We start from the raw sequence: 17,234 nt of genomic DNA on the forward strand, positions 1-17,234 counted from the left end.
GTCTCTCGGGGCTGACCCGCCCCTTGTGCAGCTTCGGCGGCCTACGTTTGGAGAAAATCTACCGGGTGGCTTGGCGCGGTCCGAGCCCCAGCGAGCGGTGCCGCCCTACAACCATCGCCCCCGGGCCGGCGGCCAGCTCCGCCTCTTCTCGAATCTCTCCCACAGCCCAACATGGCGGCGGAGGTGGATTTTGGCGACCTAGAGCTGTTCGAGGCGTTTGACCACCCAGAGGACTCGATTCCGAAGCCCGTTCACACCCGCTTCAAGGACGACGACGGCGACGAGGAGGACGAGCATGGGGCCGGCGACGCGGAGCTACGGGAGCGGCTTCGGCAGTGCGAGGAAACCATCGAGCAGCTCCGCGCCGAGAATATCCTTCCCGCTCGCTCGGGCCGGCTCGCCGGCGTGCGGTGGGCGGCCTGTCTGGGAGGGCGCGGCGGAGATTCCGGGGGGGCCAGGATTCCCGAGTCGTCTCGTCGCCGCTGGCGGGCGGAGGACGGAGGGTTCGGCTCGCGTGCGCTGCCCCGGGGGCCCGCGTCCTGGACTGGACGCGCTCCTCGCCGGCCTCCCCCACCCCCAAGCTGGGGCTGGGTTTTTGGGATGCCTTCAGACTGCTAGGTTGTAGGCTGGCCACCACTCGTCCGCTCTCAAGTCCTTATCCGCTTTCACTTGTGTTGTGTTTTTTACAGCCGAGCCCAAGTTGATGCAGTCATTTTGTAGTTTGTCAGTAGGAGAGAGCCGGCTGCTCAGACCTTCGCGTGGATCTGTGCTCTACAGTGGGGTAGAAGCCAGTGGTCAGGGTGCGGGGTCGGGGCTTTTAAGGAGCCGAGGCGTGCACAGAGGAATGGCCAGTTGCCTGATAGAGTTGGGTGGATTCGTTTTAAAGTTCTTCAACTTTGAAATACCTTCCGTGCTGAAGGTGCGTTGCCAAGCTTTAGGAAAAACGCGCCAAATAAGTTTCCGTTTGGCTTAGTTACATGATGACAGCCTTTCTAGCAAGATTAGTTAGTATGTTTATTTACGTTCTTAGAGAGTGGTTTTGTTTTCGTTTTTTTTTTGAAACTATATGCGGGTGATTTCGGGTTCACATAGTTTCCCGTTTAAAATAAACCCCTAAAAGCGGTTGGTAAATCATCTTTAAGGGTTTTTGAAGTTTGATTTGTTTTTCATGATGCTTTTTTCCTTTGCCTTTTAATATGTGAGATTTCAAAATACAGAAAAGTTGAAAGGATTGTAAGGTGAACACCCAAAGATTCTATCCTAGATTCTTTTGTCATCAGGACTTTGTTTTACCATATTGACTTTATCGCTTATCAGGCTGCTCTTTTTATTATTATTATTATTTATTTATTTATTTATTTATTTTATTTTTTAGAGAGAGAGTGCGTGCACAAGTGGCGGGGGGTGTAGAGGCAGATGGAGAATTTTAAGCAGGCTCCTGACCTGAGCCTAAATCAAGAGTGGGATGCTTAACCAACTGAGCCACCCTGGCGTCCCATGCTGCTTTTTCTTAAAATGAATTGCTGTTTAAATTTTGATGGGGTGTCACTCTCTGAATAACATTTTTGGTTTGGTTAGTCACTTTTGAACTACATGACCCTGCCTTAGAATATCTAAGTTAGAAGAGATGAGAAAACTATTTTAATTTTTAGGTTTAAATGCCTAGTTCTACAACAAAATAGGAGCTCCGTTAAGTGTATCATCCTCAAAATATTTGCAGGTCTTTTAACATTCTGACACCTAAAGTAGGAGTGAGTAGTTGAGTTTTATGATGTTTGTGATTCTGTTTAATGAGGGCTTATATTCCTTAACAAGTAATAACATCAACAACTTAAAAGAAAATTGAACATTCTGACTCGACCAAGGTATGAGATATTGCACTTACATCATTGTCCTTTATTAATATTGAATATGTAGCTACAATTTCTTTGTACAAAGTATTTAGGATTTTTGTATTGTTTTTATTTGTTCAGTGTACTCTGAAAAAATCAGTCATGATCCTTTACTTTTAATTTCTGGAGGTAAAATTTGAATTTTTTAGTTTATTTGAATACAGTTAAAATTGTATTAAATTTTTATTTTTTTTAAAAGATTTTATTTATTTATTCATGAGAGACAGGGAGAAAGAGAGAGAGAGGCAGAGACACAGACAGAGGGAGAAGCAGTCTCCATGCAGGGAGCCCAATGTGGGACTCTACCCCGGGACTCCAGGATTGTGCCCTGGGCTGAAGGGAGGCTCTAAACCACTGAGCCACACAGGTGTCCCTGCATTAAATTTTAAATTAATTTATTGGTTTATTTGCGGGGTAGATGTTAACTAGATTTATTGCACTGATCATTTCACAACATACACAAATATTGAACCATTATGTTGTATACCTGAGTAACTTTTAAACTGACTTACTGGCTAAAAATATTTGTGAAACATATCCAGAAAATTTTGACTTAATATTCAGAACAGGCAAGTTGCCAACCTAGCCGTTCTTACTCCACAAATATTGGAGTTATTCTAGGATTAATATTATAGTATTACACTAGGTGAAGATTTATTTACACGGTTAAGATGTTTTCCTAAATAGGGGATCCCTGGGTGGCGCAGCGGTTTGGCGCCTGCCTTTGGCCCAGGGCGCGATCCTGGAGACCCGGGATCGAGTCCCATGTCGGGCTCCCGGTGCGTGGAGCCTGCTTCTCCCTCTGCCTGTGTCTCTGCCTCTCTCTCTCTCTGTGTGACTATCATAAATAAATAAATAAATTAATAAAAAAAAAAAGAAAAAAAAAAAAAAAAGATGTTTTCCTAAATAGAAATGATACAAGATTTCATTTTAGGAAAAGAGAAATGACTGCTTTTGAAGAAAGTACAACGAGTAGGTTTGCATTCAGACATCTGACTTTAAGAGTATAGGACACCTAGGTGGCTCAGCATTTGAGCGGTGGCTCAGCATTTGAGCGTCTGCCTTTGGCTCAGGACGTGATCCCTCGGCCTCAGGATGAAGTTCCACATCGGGCTCCCTGCATGGAGCCTGCTTCTCCCTCTGCCTATGTCTCTGCCTCTGCTCTCTGTGTCTCTCATGAATAAGTAAATAAAATCTTTTAAAAAATTTTAGAAAGAACAAAAAAAAAATTAAAAAGGAGTAAATGCTCATTTCCCGTAATATGAATCTAAAATATTTGTCAGGGATCCCTGGGTGGCGCAGCGGTTTGGCGCCTGCCTTTGGCCCAGGGTGTGATCCTGGAGACCCGGGATCGAATCCCACGTCGGGCTCCCGGATGGAGCCTGCTTTTCCCTCTATGTCTCTGCCTCTCTCTCTCTCTCTCTCTCTCTGTGTGTGTGACTATCATAAATAAATAAAAATAAAAAATAAAAAAAATAAAATATTTGTCAAAGGACAGCCTTATTATGTGGAATAGTATTGTCAGGCTTTCAGAATTTTGGGGGCCCATGATCCAATGTCACATGGAGTTTTTTGTCTTTGGAACCAGCTGAAGTAACCAGCTACATTGATGACTAAAAGTTTAAAATTTCAGAATTCAGATGTATTTTGGAAGCCTCTGTATGCCTTACCTCACTTCTCAATGTGAGCATACTAGTGGATTTAAACTTGTTTATGGTTAGATATTAAATATATTGAATAGAACTGGGATTCCTCAAAAATCATAATTTTTAAAATATTTAAAAATAAGCACTTTTTGAAAAAAGATTTTATTTATTCATGAGAGACACAGAGAGAGAGGCAGAGACAGGCAGAGGGAGAAGCAGGCTCCCCACAGGGAGCTGGGACTCCATCCCAGGACCCCAGGATCATGCCCTGAGCCAAAGGCAGATAGATGCTCAACACTGAGCCACCCAGGCGCCTGATAAGCAGACTTTCTAACTGAGTTGATAATTTAAACAAATACTCATTTATAAAGGGGTTATAATCACCCATTTAAATGATAGCATTGTGGGCTTTGCCAATACCTGAGGCAAGCATTAGTGTCCTAAAAAAGGAATAAATTAAAATTTTCTAAAAAAGAAAAAGAAAAAAATTTTCTTTTTAGAATTAGTGCTCTTCATGTTGTCAGACTGATAAAACATTCTACAGGAAACTTAAAAACAAGAAATAAAATTATTTAGGTAAAATTTGTACCACAAGCCTTTTGGTTTAATCCTTATTTTTGGAACTGTCATGATCAGGAGTTTCTCCCCTTTTTGTGCAATAAACACTTTTAACTTTATATTATGAAAAGTTGTGGGGATCCCTGGGTGGTGGCTCAGTGCTTTAGCACCTGCCTTTGGCCCAGGACATGATCCTGGTCTCCCGGGATCGAGTCCGGCATCAGGCTCCCTTTATAGAGCCTGCTTCTCCCTCTACCTCTCCCTCTGCCTCTGCCTCTGCCTCTGTCTCTGCTTCTCTCTCTGTCTCTCTCTGTCTCTATGAATAAATAAATGTTAAAAAAAAAAGTTGCAAACGTCTGGAAAATAAATATTACAATTAATACCAGGGTTTTTCATTACTATATTTAACAGTTAATATTTGGCCATATTTCCTTTTCTTTTTTTTTTTTTCATATTTCCTTTTCATCCCACATACACATTTTACCTTAAATATTTCAGCATGTAACTTTTTAAATCAAGACTTTGTCATGCATAATCACACCACCACCATCACAGTATCTGGTATGATTTTTTTTTTTAAGATTTGACTTATTTATTCATGAGAGAGACACAAAGAGAGAGAGAGGCAGAGACATAGGCAGAGGGAGAAACGGACTCCATGAAGGAAACCTGACGCAGGACTCGATCCTGGGTCTCCAGGATCACACCCTGGGCTGAAGGTGGCGCTAAACCGTTGAGCCACCTGGGCTGCCCACTGGTTTTGTTTTGTTTTTTTGTTTGTTTGTTTGTTTGTTTGTTTTACAGATTTCTTTTTTTTTCTTAATATTTTATTTATCTATTCATGAGAGACACAGAGAGAGAGAGAGAGAGAGAGAGGCAGAGACACAGGCAGAAGGAGAAGCAGGCTCCATGCAGGGAGCCGGACGTGGGACTCGATCCCAGGTCTCCAGGATCAGGCCCTGGACTGAAGGCAGGCACTAAACTGCCAAGCCACTCTGGGGCTGCCCTGTTTTGTTTTTTAAATATTTTATTTATTTATTCATGAAAGACATAGAGAGGCAGGGGGAAAAGCAGGCTCCATGCAGGGAGCTTGATGTGGGACTTGATCCCGGGACTCCAGGATCAGGCCCTGGGCCGAAGGCAGATGCTCAACCATTGAACCACACAGGTGTCCCTGGTATGATTTTTTAAATAACATTCCCACCTCAGTCCATATTCAGATTTCCCCAACTGAATGTCTATAGCTGGTCGCTCAAATTGGACTCTAGTCGAGTACCGTACAACTGGGGATCCCTGGGTGGCTCAGTGGTTTAGCACCTGCCTTTGGCTCAGGTCGTGATCCCAGGATCCTGGGATCGAGTCCCGCATTGGGCTCCCTGCGTGGAGCCTGCTTCTTCCTCTGCCTGTGTCTCTGCCTCTCTCTCTCTCTTTCTCTCTCTCTCTCTCTCTCTCTGGGTCTCTCATGAATAAATAAATAAAAATCTTTAAAAAAAAAGGGGGGGGGGATCCCTGGGTGGCGCAGCGGTTTGGCGCCTGCCTTTGGCCCAGGGCGCGATCCTGGAGACCCGGGATCGAATCCCACATCAGGCTCCCGGTGCATGGAGCCTGCTTCTCCCTCTGCCTGTGTCTCTGCCTCTCTCTCTCTCTCTCTCTGTGACTATCATAAATAAATAAAATTAAAAAAAAAAAAAAGGACCATACAATAATTGCATGTGGTTTTTTAAAACATCATGGTTTTGGTTTTTTTTTTTTTTAATTTTAGAGCACAAGCGCTCTCATGTGAGTGCACAGGAGATCAGGGAGAGGGGCAGAGAAAGTCTTAAGCCTATCCTGCACTGAGTGCCTCAGTGCTGAGCCCTTCCCTGGGCTTGATTCCCAGAACCCTGAGATCATGACCTGAGCCAAAACCAAGGGTTGGTCACTTAACCAGTTCTGCCACCTTAGGTGCCCCCCAAAAAAGTCTTTTTTTTTTTTTTTTTTAAGATTTATTCATTTTAGAAAGAGAAGATGGAGGGAGGGAACTCAGGCAGACTCTGCTGCGAGCATGGAGCTCAGCAAGGGGCCAATCTCATGACATCGAAATCAAGCAGCCTCAGATGCTAAACCCACTAAGCCACCCAGGCACTTCAAGACATTATGTATTTTTAAAAAGAGAAGTTTGTGCAAATTCAAATAAGCTTCTGAACTTCTCCATATTATTTAATTTTGTTTCTTGATGCAAGCAATTCCAAATTTAGACTGATTTATTTCACATGCTGTGTAGGTAAAGGACTAGGAGGCAGGTGGGAAGAGGAGGAATCTGAGACTCAGCTGGTCCAGGTTACCACTGGGATATTGTGCAGGTCTTGGGGCCACATTCTACTTTTCCCCCCAGTATTTGAAAATCAAATCTAAGAACAGCATACTTTTTTATATCTCTGCTTTAGAATCTGGGATTTGGAATATTGGAAGGTGCTCTGCTCTAAGAGGCTGTCCATATATTTATAAACTGTTTCATTTTCCTATATATTCCTAAGCTAAATTCATTCTGATTTTTTTAGAAATATATTCTTGTAATCTGCTAGTTTATCCAGACCCTCCCTTCCCATAGTCTGTAAAGGAACTAGCCATTAGATAAGGAATTTTTTTTTGTTTGAAAACTGAAAGATTAACTGTGGTTTTAAATTTTATGTGAAATATTTTTAAAAATATGTAAGGGATAGAGGGTTTTACATAGAGGTTTATGTAAAACCATTAAAATTGGTAAAATTTTGTGAAAACTTAGATATATATTTTTTAAGATTTTATTTATTCATGAGAGAGGCAGAGATGTAGGCAGAGGGAGAAGCAGGCTCCCCATAGGGAGCCGGATGCGGGACTCAATCCCAGGACCCCAGGATCAGGGGACCCTAGCTGAAGGCAAACACTCAACCACTGAGCCACCTAGATGTCCCTGAAACAGATTTTTCTTGAGAAAACAGTTCTTGGTGGTTCTTGATCTTATTTGTAAAATATTCTGTAGTCTTTGGTACTTAATACTTTAAAAAGTTATGTGTTTATACGTTTATGAGCTTTAATATCTTCTAAGAATATGTTTTAACTTCTGTTTTAGTGGAATATTGGTGAACAATACTAAGTTAGATGGACCTTTATTACAGATTCTATTTATGAACAATGTTATTTCAAAGTAAGTAATTTTCCCTTTTCTACATATGATGAGTTAATATGTTTATGAAACAATGTCTTCTATAAGTGTACTGTTTTCATTTGTATTTAATTCCATCTGTATTTAAAATTTAGGGAATCATGATTAAGACTAAGGACATTAGCATCTGTAAACCTGAATTTGAAACTGAGCCCCTACTTTCTACATACGGCGAATCTGGGCAGGTCACAACCCTGTCTGTGTATCAGTTTCGTTAATGGGAAACAGGATACTAATAATAACTATTTCTTAGATAGCCAGCTAAATGAGCACCCGTAATAGTCTCTAATAAACATGACAACTGCCACCACAGCAGTAAGTAATGAATGGATCCCCCCCCCCCCCAAATTAGGAACTTTTACCCTGTTGGCTCTCTTTAAAACTTAGCCACATGATTTTATGTTTGTGAGTGTGAGACTTAGACCTTTGCAAGCTTTCCAGCATGCTTGGGTCTCGGGTGACTCTGTGCGTTTCTGCAGTGCTTGCTAGAATGTCCTGAAATGGTTTGAGGCTGTGCCCTATCTCTTCCTCAGAACATGGTCCTAGACATTTCAGACAATTGGTTGCCCTTCTACTGGCTTACTGTAGGCAAGGTAAAGAAGGTTATGGGAACCATATATAGAGTGTTAGCTGTGTGGCAGGCCCATTACTTACTTTATCTCAGCCCAGGTGGAACCCAAGGCTCTGAGGTGTGGGGACACCGGATGGTGAGTGTGGCAGTAGCAAGGTACTGGGCACTAGCACTGCTGTCACCATCGGATTTGAATCAGCATCTCCTGTAGCTCATGGCAATCTCATTTCTGCACCATATATCTACCATTTTGCTTGCAGAAATCTTAGAATGTCAGAGCTAAAGGGACCTGAAAGATCAAGTCTGGTGAAGAGCAAGTTGGCTGCCCCACTGCAGCCTAAACTGGTCTCTCCTTTGGCACCTCCTGAACGAGTGTTAACAAATATGTGATGAAGGCAGTTCTTGACCTGGAAAGTTGGAGTAGGTGGACCTCAGTAGTTTTGCTACTTCACGTTGTGTTTCTATTACATTTTTTTTCCCCAGCTGAACATTTATATAGGTGTTTTCTTATATGTGCATAGGGAGTATCTGGGAGGAAGGTAGGGAAGAATCTGTGTTGGTTGTCTTTGCATTGCAGAGATAGGTGGCTAGAACACAGCCAGGAAGGAAGCTTTTCATTACATAATCCTTTTACTTCTTTTGGATTTTGAACTGTGTTTTACATGGATTATGTATTCAAAATTCAAGTGTGTAAAATTTATAAATAAAATCTATCTATTCTCAGCACAAATGTTTGCCACTGTTACATGCCAAACACTGAGTGAGGTTATAGTCATTTTATTCACTCAGCAACAATGTGTGGTTTTTTTCTTAAGAAATATGTTCCTGAGTGTTATAGTCAGTGATTAGATAAATCACTGAAGAACAGATTAACAGAATTTACTCCTGACATCTTCTAATAACGTGTAAGACTGTAGTTGTTTCAGTATTTACTCTGGGTTCTGATTGTTGTGTCCTCTCATGCAGGCAATATCATCAAGAAATAGAGGAATTTGTATCAAATTTAGTAAAAAGATTTGAGGAACAGCAGAAAAATGACGTGGAAAAGACTTCCTTTAATCTTTTGCCCCAGGTATTTCAAACTTAAGAGACTTTAAGATTGATAGGTTATGCTTTTTTTTTTTTTTTTTTTAGGTTATGCTTTTCACTGCCAATTGTTAGACCATAGGGATCCTCTTGTATCAAAATGAAAATGATAAAATGGAAACCATTATGTCCTACACCTGAACCTAATATAATGTATGTCAACTATAACTTAAAAATAACAAGGTTGTTAAGATTGTTTATTCTCTTCCCATCCTTCAGTTCAGCTTCCTTCACTGATCTGACCAATGTCACCACAGCGACTTCTTTTGCACTGTGTGGCTCCTTTCCTCAGGGGAGTTGTATTCAGACCTGGCTTCACTCAAAATTAGTTTTTTTCCCATTTCCTCACTTGGACACATGGTTTGGGGCAAAACATTAATTTTAAGCCAGAAAAAAAAAATCTATTTTTGGAGTTTATAAAAGATGAATTATTTTTCTCTAAAAACCAAACAGGTTCCCATGCCATTCTTTTTTCCCCTTCTATTTGTTGGGAAAAAATCGGTAGCATGTCCAAAGAAATCTCCGAAATTTTACTATGTGACTATTAGAGCATGAATTTAATATTTATTTATTTATTTATTTATTTATTTATTTATTTATTATTTTATTTATTCATGAGAAACAGAGAGGCAGAGACACAGGCAGAGGGAGAAGCAGGCACCATACAGGAAGCCCGATTTGGGACTCGATCCTGGGTCTCCAGGATCACACCCTGGGCTGAAGGTGGCGCTAAACCGCTGAGCCACCCGGGCTGCCCTGAATTTAATATTTTAAAAAAATCAGAATTATGGTTTCGGGCTTTTTTTTTGGAGGTTTTTTTTTTTCTTTTTTTTTAATTGAAAATTAAGGTAAGTAGAGTCCTTCAAATAAGGATTGTTAGCTGTTTATCCTCAGGTTGGGGAACAGTGTTCTGATTACATTTTCACCACCTTTAGTTTTCATGTATCATATACAATTTTTAAAGATTCAAGAAACAGAATGCATTTAATAATAACCACACTGAATATTACCTAATTTTTTATTAAAGGAGCACTTTAGAATTTTATAGTGGTGTGAGTTCTATGAGAGTTATATTATCCATATTGACCAGTAATGTAGAATCACATATTTTTTTTTATCTTTCTGGTTATCTGATTTCAAGATAAATTCTGCCAATTTAAGCATTGAGAGTTTAAATATTTAATTCATTAAATTTAATAAATAAATTAATATTCAATAACATGAAAGCATAATGTACACTAATGCTTCAGAAGGTGCTGTCTTTTGTGTCTTATAATTTTTAAATTTTCCTGCTTGTGAAATTTATTTCATAAACATTTTTAGCCTCTAAATTTACCCTATGACAATGATGAATTAAAAACTTTATATACCTTAGTGGTATATATTAGAAGATAAAGGGGTGTATTTAAATTTCTAATATTTGAGATTTGAAGTTGTTAAAAATTGGTTACCTTTTGTAATGTGTTTTTCTTTGCACTAGCCATCTAGTGTTATGCTAGAAGAGGACCATAAAGTAGAAGAATCCTGTGCCATTGAAAACAACAAGGAAGCTTTCAGTGTAAGTTTGGATATTTTAGTTTTGAATTCTGTAGATAACATGTTTCCTATCCTGTGTCATTTGGGTGGCATTGAAATGATTAGATGGTATAGCCATATGTCATCAAATGATCACCATCCTTTCATGAAATTTGTTATAAACAGTGGTATAGACTTCAGCCTCTAAATAGTATAGTTTGCTTTTTAATACCTATTGCATATGCAATAGACATACTTTGGAGGACTTTATTTTTGTCCTGACAAACCTTATTTTGTTGATGTTCGTGAATGTGGATGATGATCTAGAATGTGTGCATGGTGCACTTACAGATGGCTGAAGCTGAGAGGGGATGGATAAGTAACTAATATAACAGATGGCAGATAGATAAAAATGTTGACAAGCTCAAATGGTGGGTGAAAAATAGAAGCAGCATAACAGAGATAAGCCTACATTTAGGCCTTTCTGCACCTAGGCGGAATTTCACTGTCAGTGCATTTGAGTGCTGTGATTTTGCAACTTAGAGGTTTTTTAAGGAAGATGATGTAATCCTAGATTCTGTTGAAGGCAGACTAGTTTTTATGTTTAGGGAGTGTTGTGCCCCATTGATAGTCCACAGTCTTGAAGACATGGGGCTGCTGGGGTGATGAAGAGCCCCCAGCATTGCTGAAGAGATTGACAGGGGATATCACATCTCTGCAAATGTAATAAAGTCTGTTGTTTGCAAAAGGTGTCATTTTTAGATCACTGTAGTGCCAGGTGGCAGAACCAGGACCAGTGACTGGATGAACTATAAACAGGCACATTGCAACTCAAATTTTAGCGCAAATTTCTGTCAGAGATGTGAAAATGAAGTGGAGTAGGTCTTATTAAAAAAAAAACAAAAACAAAAAAACCAGCAAATTCCATGTCACTGTAAAAACTCAAGGCACTTTAAAGAAAAAAAATTTTTTAAAGATATTATTTATTCATGAGAGACAAAGAGAGCGAGAGAGGCAGAGGGAGAAGCAGGTTCCATGCAGGGAGCCCAATGTGGGACTCGATCCCGAGCTCCAGGATCAACCCTGGGCCGAAGGCAGATGCTCAACCGCTGAGCCACCCAGGCATCCCTAAAGAAAAAATTTGAACTACATAACTTTTCATGTCCCATCCTACTCCAGGGTTCTGGGATTTAGGGTAACACCTGCCTGGAAAGGGATAAATTTATGTATGATTTAGTCTTTTAATAAAGAATAAATATTTATATTATTATTATTATCCCTTTTGGATTCCAGGGACACAGCAATGAAAAAGAAGGGCTAAGTCTCTGCTGTCATTAAATTACATCCTAATGGGGGAAAGCAGTGTTCTGAAAAAACTAGATCAGCATAAGGAGTTCGAGGGTAGCTGTGGGCATTTGGTTTGTAGAGTGAGTAGATGGTGACAGCCTCTCTGAGCTGAGACCTGAATAAATTGAGGGAGTGAGCTATAGTGTAGTTTGAATGAAGAGTACTCCAGGCTGTAGAAAAAGTAAGTGGAAACCCCTGGGGCAGAAGCAGACACTTAGAGGTTGCTCACTATGTATCAAGTACTTTTCTAATCTCTTTACAGACACTGCTCATGAAGGTACTATTATTATTCTCATTTTACATATGAGGAAACAGACATGGAAAGCTAAGTAACTTGCCATTGGTCCCTTAGCTAGTAAGCGACAAAGCCAGGCCTTCTGACCCTGGGACATAAGATAGATTTATTTATTTATATATTTTTAAAGATTTTATTTATTTATTTGAGAGAGAGTACAAGCAGGGGGAGAGAGGCAGTAGGAGAGGGAGAAGCAGGCCCTCCACTGAGCAGGGAGCCAGATGTGAGGCTGGATCTCAAGACCCAAGCTGAAGGCAGATGCTTAACCAGCTGAGCCACCCCGGCGCCCATAGAACATAGTTAAATCTTTACGTTACCTCATAAGTCATAGTGAGGGCTTTGGGTTTTACTCTGAGTGAGATGACAAGCCACTGGAGGATTTTAAGTATGTGACATGATACGACTTGAATTTTTAGAAGAACTGGCTTCTCTGTGGAAGATAGTCTGTATCTGGTTTACATGTGGAAGCTGGAAGCCAGTTAGAAAGTTAATAGATTGATCTCAGGTGAGAGAACATGGCAGGTTAGTCAGTCTAAAGAGCCAGTGGCGGAGGTGAGAAGTGGTTAGAACTGGGTATACCTTGAAAATAGAACTCATCAAATGTGTTGATGAATTGGATGTATAGAAGCGAAAGCGAAACAGAAGTCAGAATGACTCAGGTTTTTGAACTGAGCAGCTGGAAGAATGTCCTCACCTTTTCTGTGATGGGAAACTGGCAGGAGGAGCGGGTTTGGAAGGGAATGGGAATCCCAGTGCTATTTTAGGTAGGTGAGTTTGAGATGCCTCTTACGTGTCCAGGAGAGCTGTCAATTGACACTTGAATATACAAGATTGGAGTTTAGGAGGCAGAACTGGATGTCTGGGGGTTGTCAGCATGTAATAGTCCTTCGTACCATGGGCCTGGGCAACCACTTCGAGAGTGCAGGTTAGAGAGGATGACTGAGGCCAAGTCTCACAGAAGATGGAGAGTTGAGGAGGACTAGTCAGCAGGGTAGGAAGAAAACTGGAGCATGTGTCCTAGAAGCCTAGAGGTTTCTCTGAGGAAGGAGGAATCCCCTGTGTCGATTGTTGCTCACAGGTTGAGACGAAGACTGAGCTATCCAGTCAATGTGGCCGTGTGGGGGTCACTGGGGAACGTAGCACCATAAAGGAACGGAAGCCTTCCTGGAGATAGATGTTCAAGAGGGATTGGCAGGGATCAAAGAAAAAAGAAGTGGAGGACTATTCCAGATTAAAAGAGACTAATAAAATGACTTATTTTTTTTAAAGATTTATTTATTGGGCAGCCCTGGTGGCTTAGCGGTTTAGCGCCGCCTTCGGCCCAGGGCGTGATCCTAGAGACCCAGGATCGAGTCCCACGTCGGGCTCCCTGCATGGAGCCTGCTTCTCCCTCTGCCTGTGTCTGTGCCTCTCTCTCTCTCATGAATAAATAAATAAAATCTTAAAAAAAAAAAAAAGATTTTATTTATTTATTCATGAGAGACACAGAGAGAGGCAGAGACATAGGGAGAAGCAGGCTCCATGCAGGGAGCCCGACGTGGGACTCGATCCTGGAATTCTGGGATCATGTCCTGAGCCGAAGGCAGATGCTCAACCGCTGAGCCACCCAGGCATCCCGAGACTAAAAGGACATAACATCTGAATGCAGCATATGAACCTTAAATCCTGGCTTAGAAAAAAAAAAAGGCATTTTGGGGACAGTTGGGAAAATAGTATGGATTGGATATAGATGATATCAAGGATTTATTAATTTTCTTAGGTGTGACAGTGGTATTGTGTCTTGTAGAAGAATGTTCAAAAAAAAAAAAAAAAGAAGAATGTTCTTATCCTCAGAAGATCCATCCTGAAGTGTTCAGAGGTGAAGGGTCATGACAATAGTCTGGCTGGTTATCTGTGGAAGCTGAAAACCAGTTAGGAAGTTACTACGTTAATCTCAGGCGAGAGAAAATATTGGCTTAGACTAAGTTAATGGTCGTGGCTTACTTTCTTCCAATAACTCAGTGAAAAGTAAGCGCATGTGTGTGCGAGAGAGAGCGCACACATGCATGTGGGCACACACATACATGGAAGATCCCAACAATTGTTGAATCTAGGTGGAGAGTAAGTACTTGGGTGTTCTCTACCATTTTTTTCAACTTCTCCATGTGAAAATTTCCCCCAGAATCAGAGGGGAAAAAAAAGGGAGTGGGAGGGAGGATGAAAATCGTAAACACAGATGACTTCTCTGAATTGTCTTGCTGCCAAAGGGAAACAAAGAGATGGGAAATTGGAGGGAAACATGAGAGTCAAAGTTTTTATTTTTAAAGTCTGAGGAGACTGCAGTGGATAGTAATGATCTCCTCAGAGGGGAACTCTGACCTGGGAGACACAGGGGCGTTTAAAGAAGCAGCTCTTGCTTACACCTCAGAATCTGGCTTCTTTAACTAGGGAGTTGATTATGACTTCTAATAATATCCTCCAAAATTGTTAAAACAATTAATCATAGTCTTACATAATTTAATGTCTTTTTTTTTTCCTGCTTAAATAGCAATATTTTTTGACTTGTTTTCTGCAGGTTGTAGGAAGTGTCCTGTATTTTACTAATTTTTGCCTTGATAAATTGGGGCAACCGCTACTAAATGAAAACCCTCAGCTTACCGAAGGATGGGAAATACCCAAGTATCCTACATAGTGAATGAAGATCTTTTATGCATCTTGCCATTAAGTTCACCTTTAAAAAAACTTACCAAATTTTGCAGAGTATGATAACTATTCCTTAATAAAATTCACTAAAGGTACCAGCAAGTCTTCAGCCACATTGTTTCTCTAGAAGGGCAAGAAATACAAGTAAAGGCAAAAAGGTTTGTGTGGGGAGTTGTTTTGCTTTCTTCTTCTTTTTAAGACTTTTTTTTAACCAAAACCATAAACTCTTTTAGCTTGAAAAATTAATATTCTTCATTGCTGGCTTACTATAAATAAAGTACAGATTAAGCTAGAATATTAATATATAGCCATATTAAATGTGTAAGTCCGTCAGCCATTTGTTGGAACTCATTAGTTCACACCTAATATTGCTCGGGTGGGTGGAAAGGTGTCGTTGTTGTTGTCTTTATTATGACCTGCCCCTTTCCAAGTTACCTAAAAGAAATATAATCTGTTTGCCTCTGTTCTATTATTAACCACTGACAAAGCACAGAGGTGACAGATCATTTGGGAGCCTAAGGGTCCTTGGTTAGAAGAGTTGGTTAAAAGTACTGTTTATTTAAATTGCTGAGTACAGGAGGTGAAAGTGTACTCATGACTGCAGATATTAGTAATCTGGGATCTGCGTGCTTTCTTGTCTCTCTGGTACACTTTTGCTGTCATAGAGAATTGTATTGATTTGCTTTTATGTCTTCATTTACATTATGCACATCTTTGTTTTTTGACCAAATAGGCCAAAGCCTCACTGTTTCAATTGTGGTTCTGAAGAACATCAAATGAAAGATTGCCCAATGGTAAATTTTTCTCATATAAAAAAAAAAAAATCTTTGAACTAGAACTTCCTAATGTTTTCCACACATTTATAGTGTTGCGTTAGATAAAGAAACTTGCTATGTTAACTTTCTTTTGGTCCTTGAATGTGAAACCTTTTCAAATTTGTACTTAAATTTTAAGATCTTAGATTTTAAAAAGCTCTGTGTTTGAGATGAGTGAAACAGGAGTTATTTTTTAGAGTTTATTCTAAAAACTTGATTTTATTGGAAGATAATATTGAGTAGTAAGAAGGTGACTGCTTCTTTGCTTATTTTTCTAAAATATTTACTCTTTTTTTATACTTGTTTGTTATATATTAAAACTAGAATAGTCTGTTTGCTTGACCTGAAACAGAGTGCTTAGGTATACTTAACTCCTCAAATATTTCTAAACTACTTGTTTCCGTTCTTCTCAAATGCACTGTGATCTAGCCGCGGAATGCTGCTCGAATAAGTGAAAAGAGAAAAGAGTATATGGATGCCTGCAGCGAGACAAACAGCCAGAATTTCCAGCAGCGATACCATGCAGAAGAGGTGGAAGAAAGATTTGGAAGATTCAAGCCAGGAGTCATTAGGTACCTCTGTTATTTTTCCCATAGAATATCATTTCCATGTCAGCAGTATTGGAGCATCCTGTGTGTTTTGAGGGTACTCATCAGGATATAGGGGTGCTCTGGCACAACTTTCAAGAATATGCACCAGTTCATTCAGAAACGTTCATTGGAATCTCACCCGTGGATCTGCTAAGCGCCATGTCGCCATGTGTGACCTAAGACTCATAGTTGTTTTAAAACATTTGAGACAGGGCAGCTCTGGTGGCTCAGCGGTTTAGCGTCGCCTTCAGCCCAGGGCCTGATCATGGAGACCCAGGATCGAGTCCCACATCGGGCTCCCTGCATGGAGCCTGCTTCTCCCTTTGCCTGTGTCTCTGCCCTTCTCTCTCTCTCTCTCTCATGAATAAATAAATAAAATCTTTAAAAAAAAAACAACAACATTTGAGACAGTGTGTGTTTCCATCCAAACAAGAATCCTGTATTTTTTCTTCCCCTTGTGTTCTTTCTCAGTGAGGAACTTCAGGACGCGCTGGGTCTGACCGACAAAAGCCTCCCGCCTTTTATATATCGGATGCGCCAGCTGGGGTACCCACCAGGGTGGCTCAAAGAGGCTGAACTTGAGAACTCAGGGCTTGCACTCTACGATGGAAAAGGTATAGTATGTTAGGTTAGATAAGTCAGCCTAAATGTTACCTTTTTTCTTTTTTTCTTAATAAGAGAACTACAGTAATATCTGATAGGAATGACTGGCTTGTTCAGTGTGTGCTGAGTTAACTAGAAAATATCTCAATGGTGTTTTCTTTATTTTTTTCTTTGTTTATTTTTTTGTTGTTTTTATTTATTTAAAGATTTTTTAAAAATTTATTTTTTAAGATTTTACTTATTTATTCATGAAAGACACAGAGAGGGAGAGAGGCAGAGACACAGGCAGAAGGAGAAGCAGGCTCCACGCAGGGAGCCCAATGTGGGACTCGATCCTGGGACTCCAGGATCACGCCCTGGGCCGAAGGCAAGCACTCAACCGCTGAGCCACCCAGGCGTCCCAAGATTTATTTATTTATTCATGAGAGACATAGAGAGAGAGACAGACAG

The 17,234-nt window shown here is 40.4% G+C and overlaps 1 protein-coding gene and 1 non-coding gene across 5 annotated transcripts in view; both read left to right on the top strand.

The window, feature by feature from the left end:
* The window catches only part of ZCCHC8 (zinc finger CCHC-type containing 8), a 31,580-nt gene continuing 14,346 nt past the window's right edge, over positions 1–17,234 (top strand). Inside the window, exons 1-11 of one of the 4 annotated variants that reach the window (XM_072802359.1) lie at positions 18–370; positions 1,823–1,865; positions 7,188–7,262; positions 8,818–8,923; positions 10,418–10,495; positions 12,062–12,076; positions 14,649–14,752; positions 14,869–14,934; positions 15,510–15,570; positions 16,021–16,163; positions 16,653–16,795. In XM_072802359.1, coding sequence (XP_072658460.1) covers positions 172–370; positions 1,823–1,865; positions 7,188–7,262; positions 8,818–8,923; positions 10,418–10,495; positions 12,062–12,076; positions 14,649–14,752; positions 14,869–14,934; positions 15,510–15,570; positions 16,021–16,163; positions 16,653–16,795 — 1,033 coding nt within the window. In that variant the 5' untranslated portion in view covers positions 18–171. Of the gene's footprint in view, positions 371–1,822; positions 1,866–7,187; positions 7,263–8,817; positions 8,924–10,417; positions 10,496–12,061; positions 12,077–14,648; positions 14,753–14,868; positions 14,935–15,509; positions 15,571–16,020; positions 16,164–16,652; positions 16,796–17,234 lie in introns of all 4 variants that reach the window. The other 3 variants (XM_072802357.1, XM_072802358.1, XM_072802360.1) reach the window with 3 other exon arrangements.
* LOC140619872 (small nucleolar RNA SNORA9) lies at positions 7,707–7,841 on the top strand. The gene has a single exon (XR_012019678.1). It is a non-coding gene; the product is annotated as a small nucleolar RNA SNORA9 (small nucleolar RNA).

Source organism: Canis lupus, chromosome 27 (genome assembly GCF_048164855.1).
Source record: "Canis lupus baileyi chromosome 27, mCanLup2.hap1, whole genome shotgun sequence".
Lineage (NCBI taxonomy): Eukaryota > Metazoa > Chordata > Mammalia > Carnivora > Canidae > Canis > Canis lupus.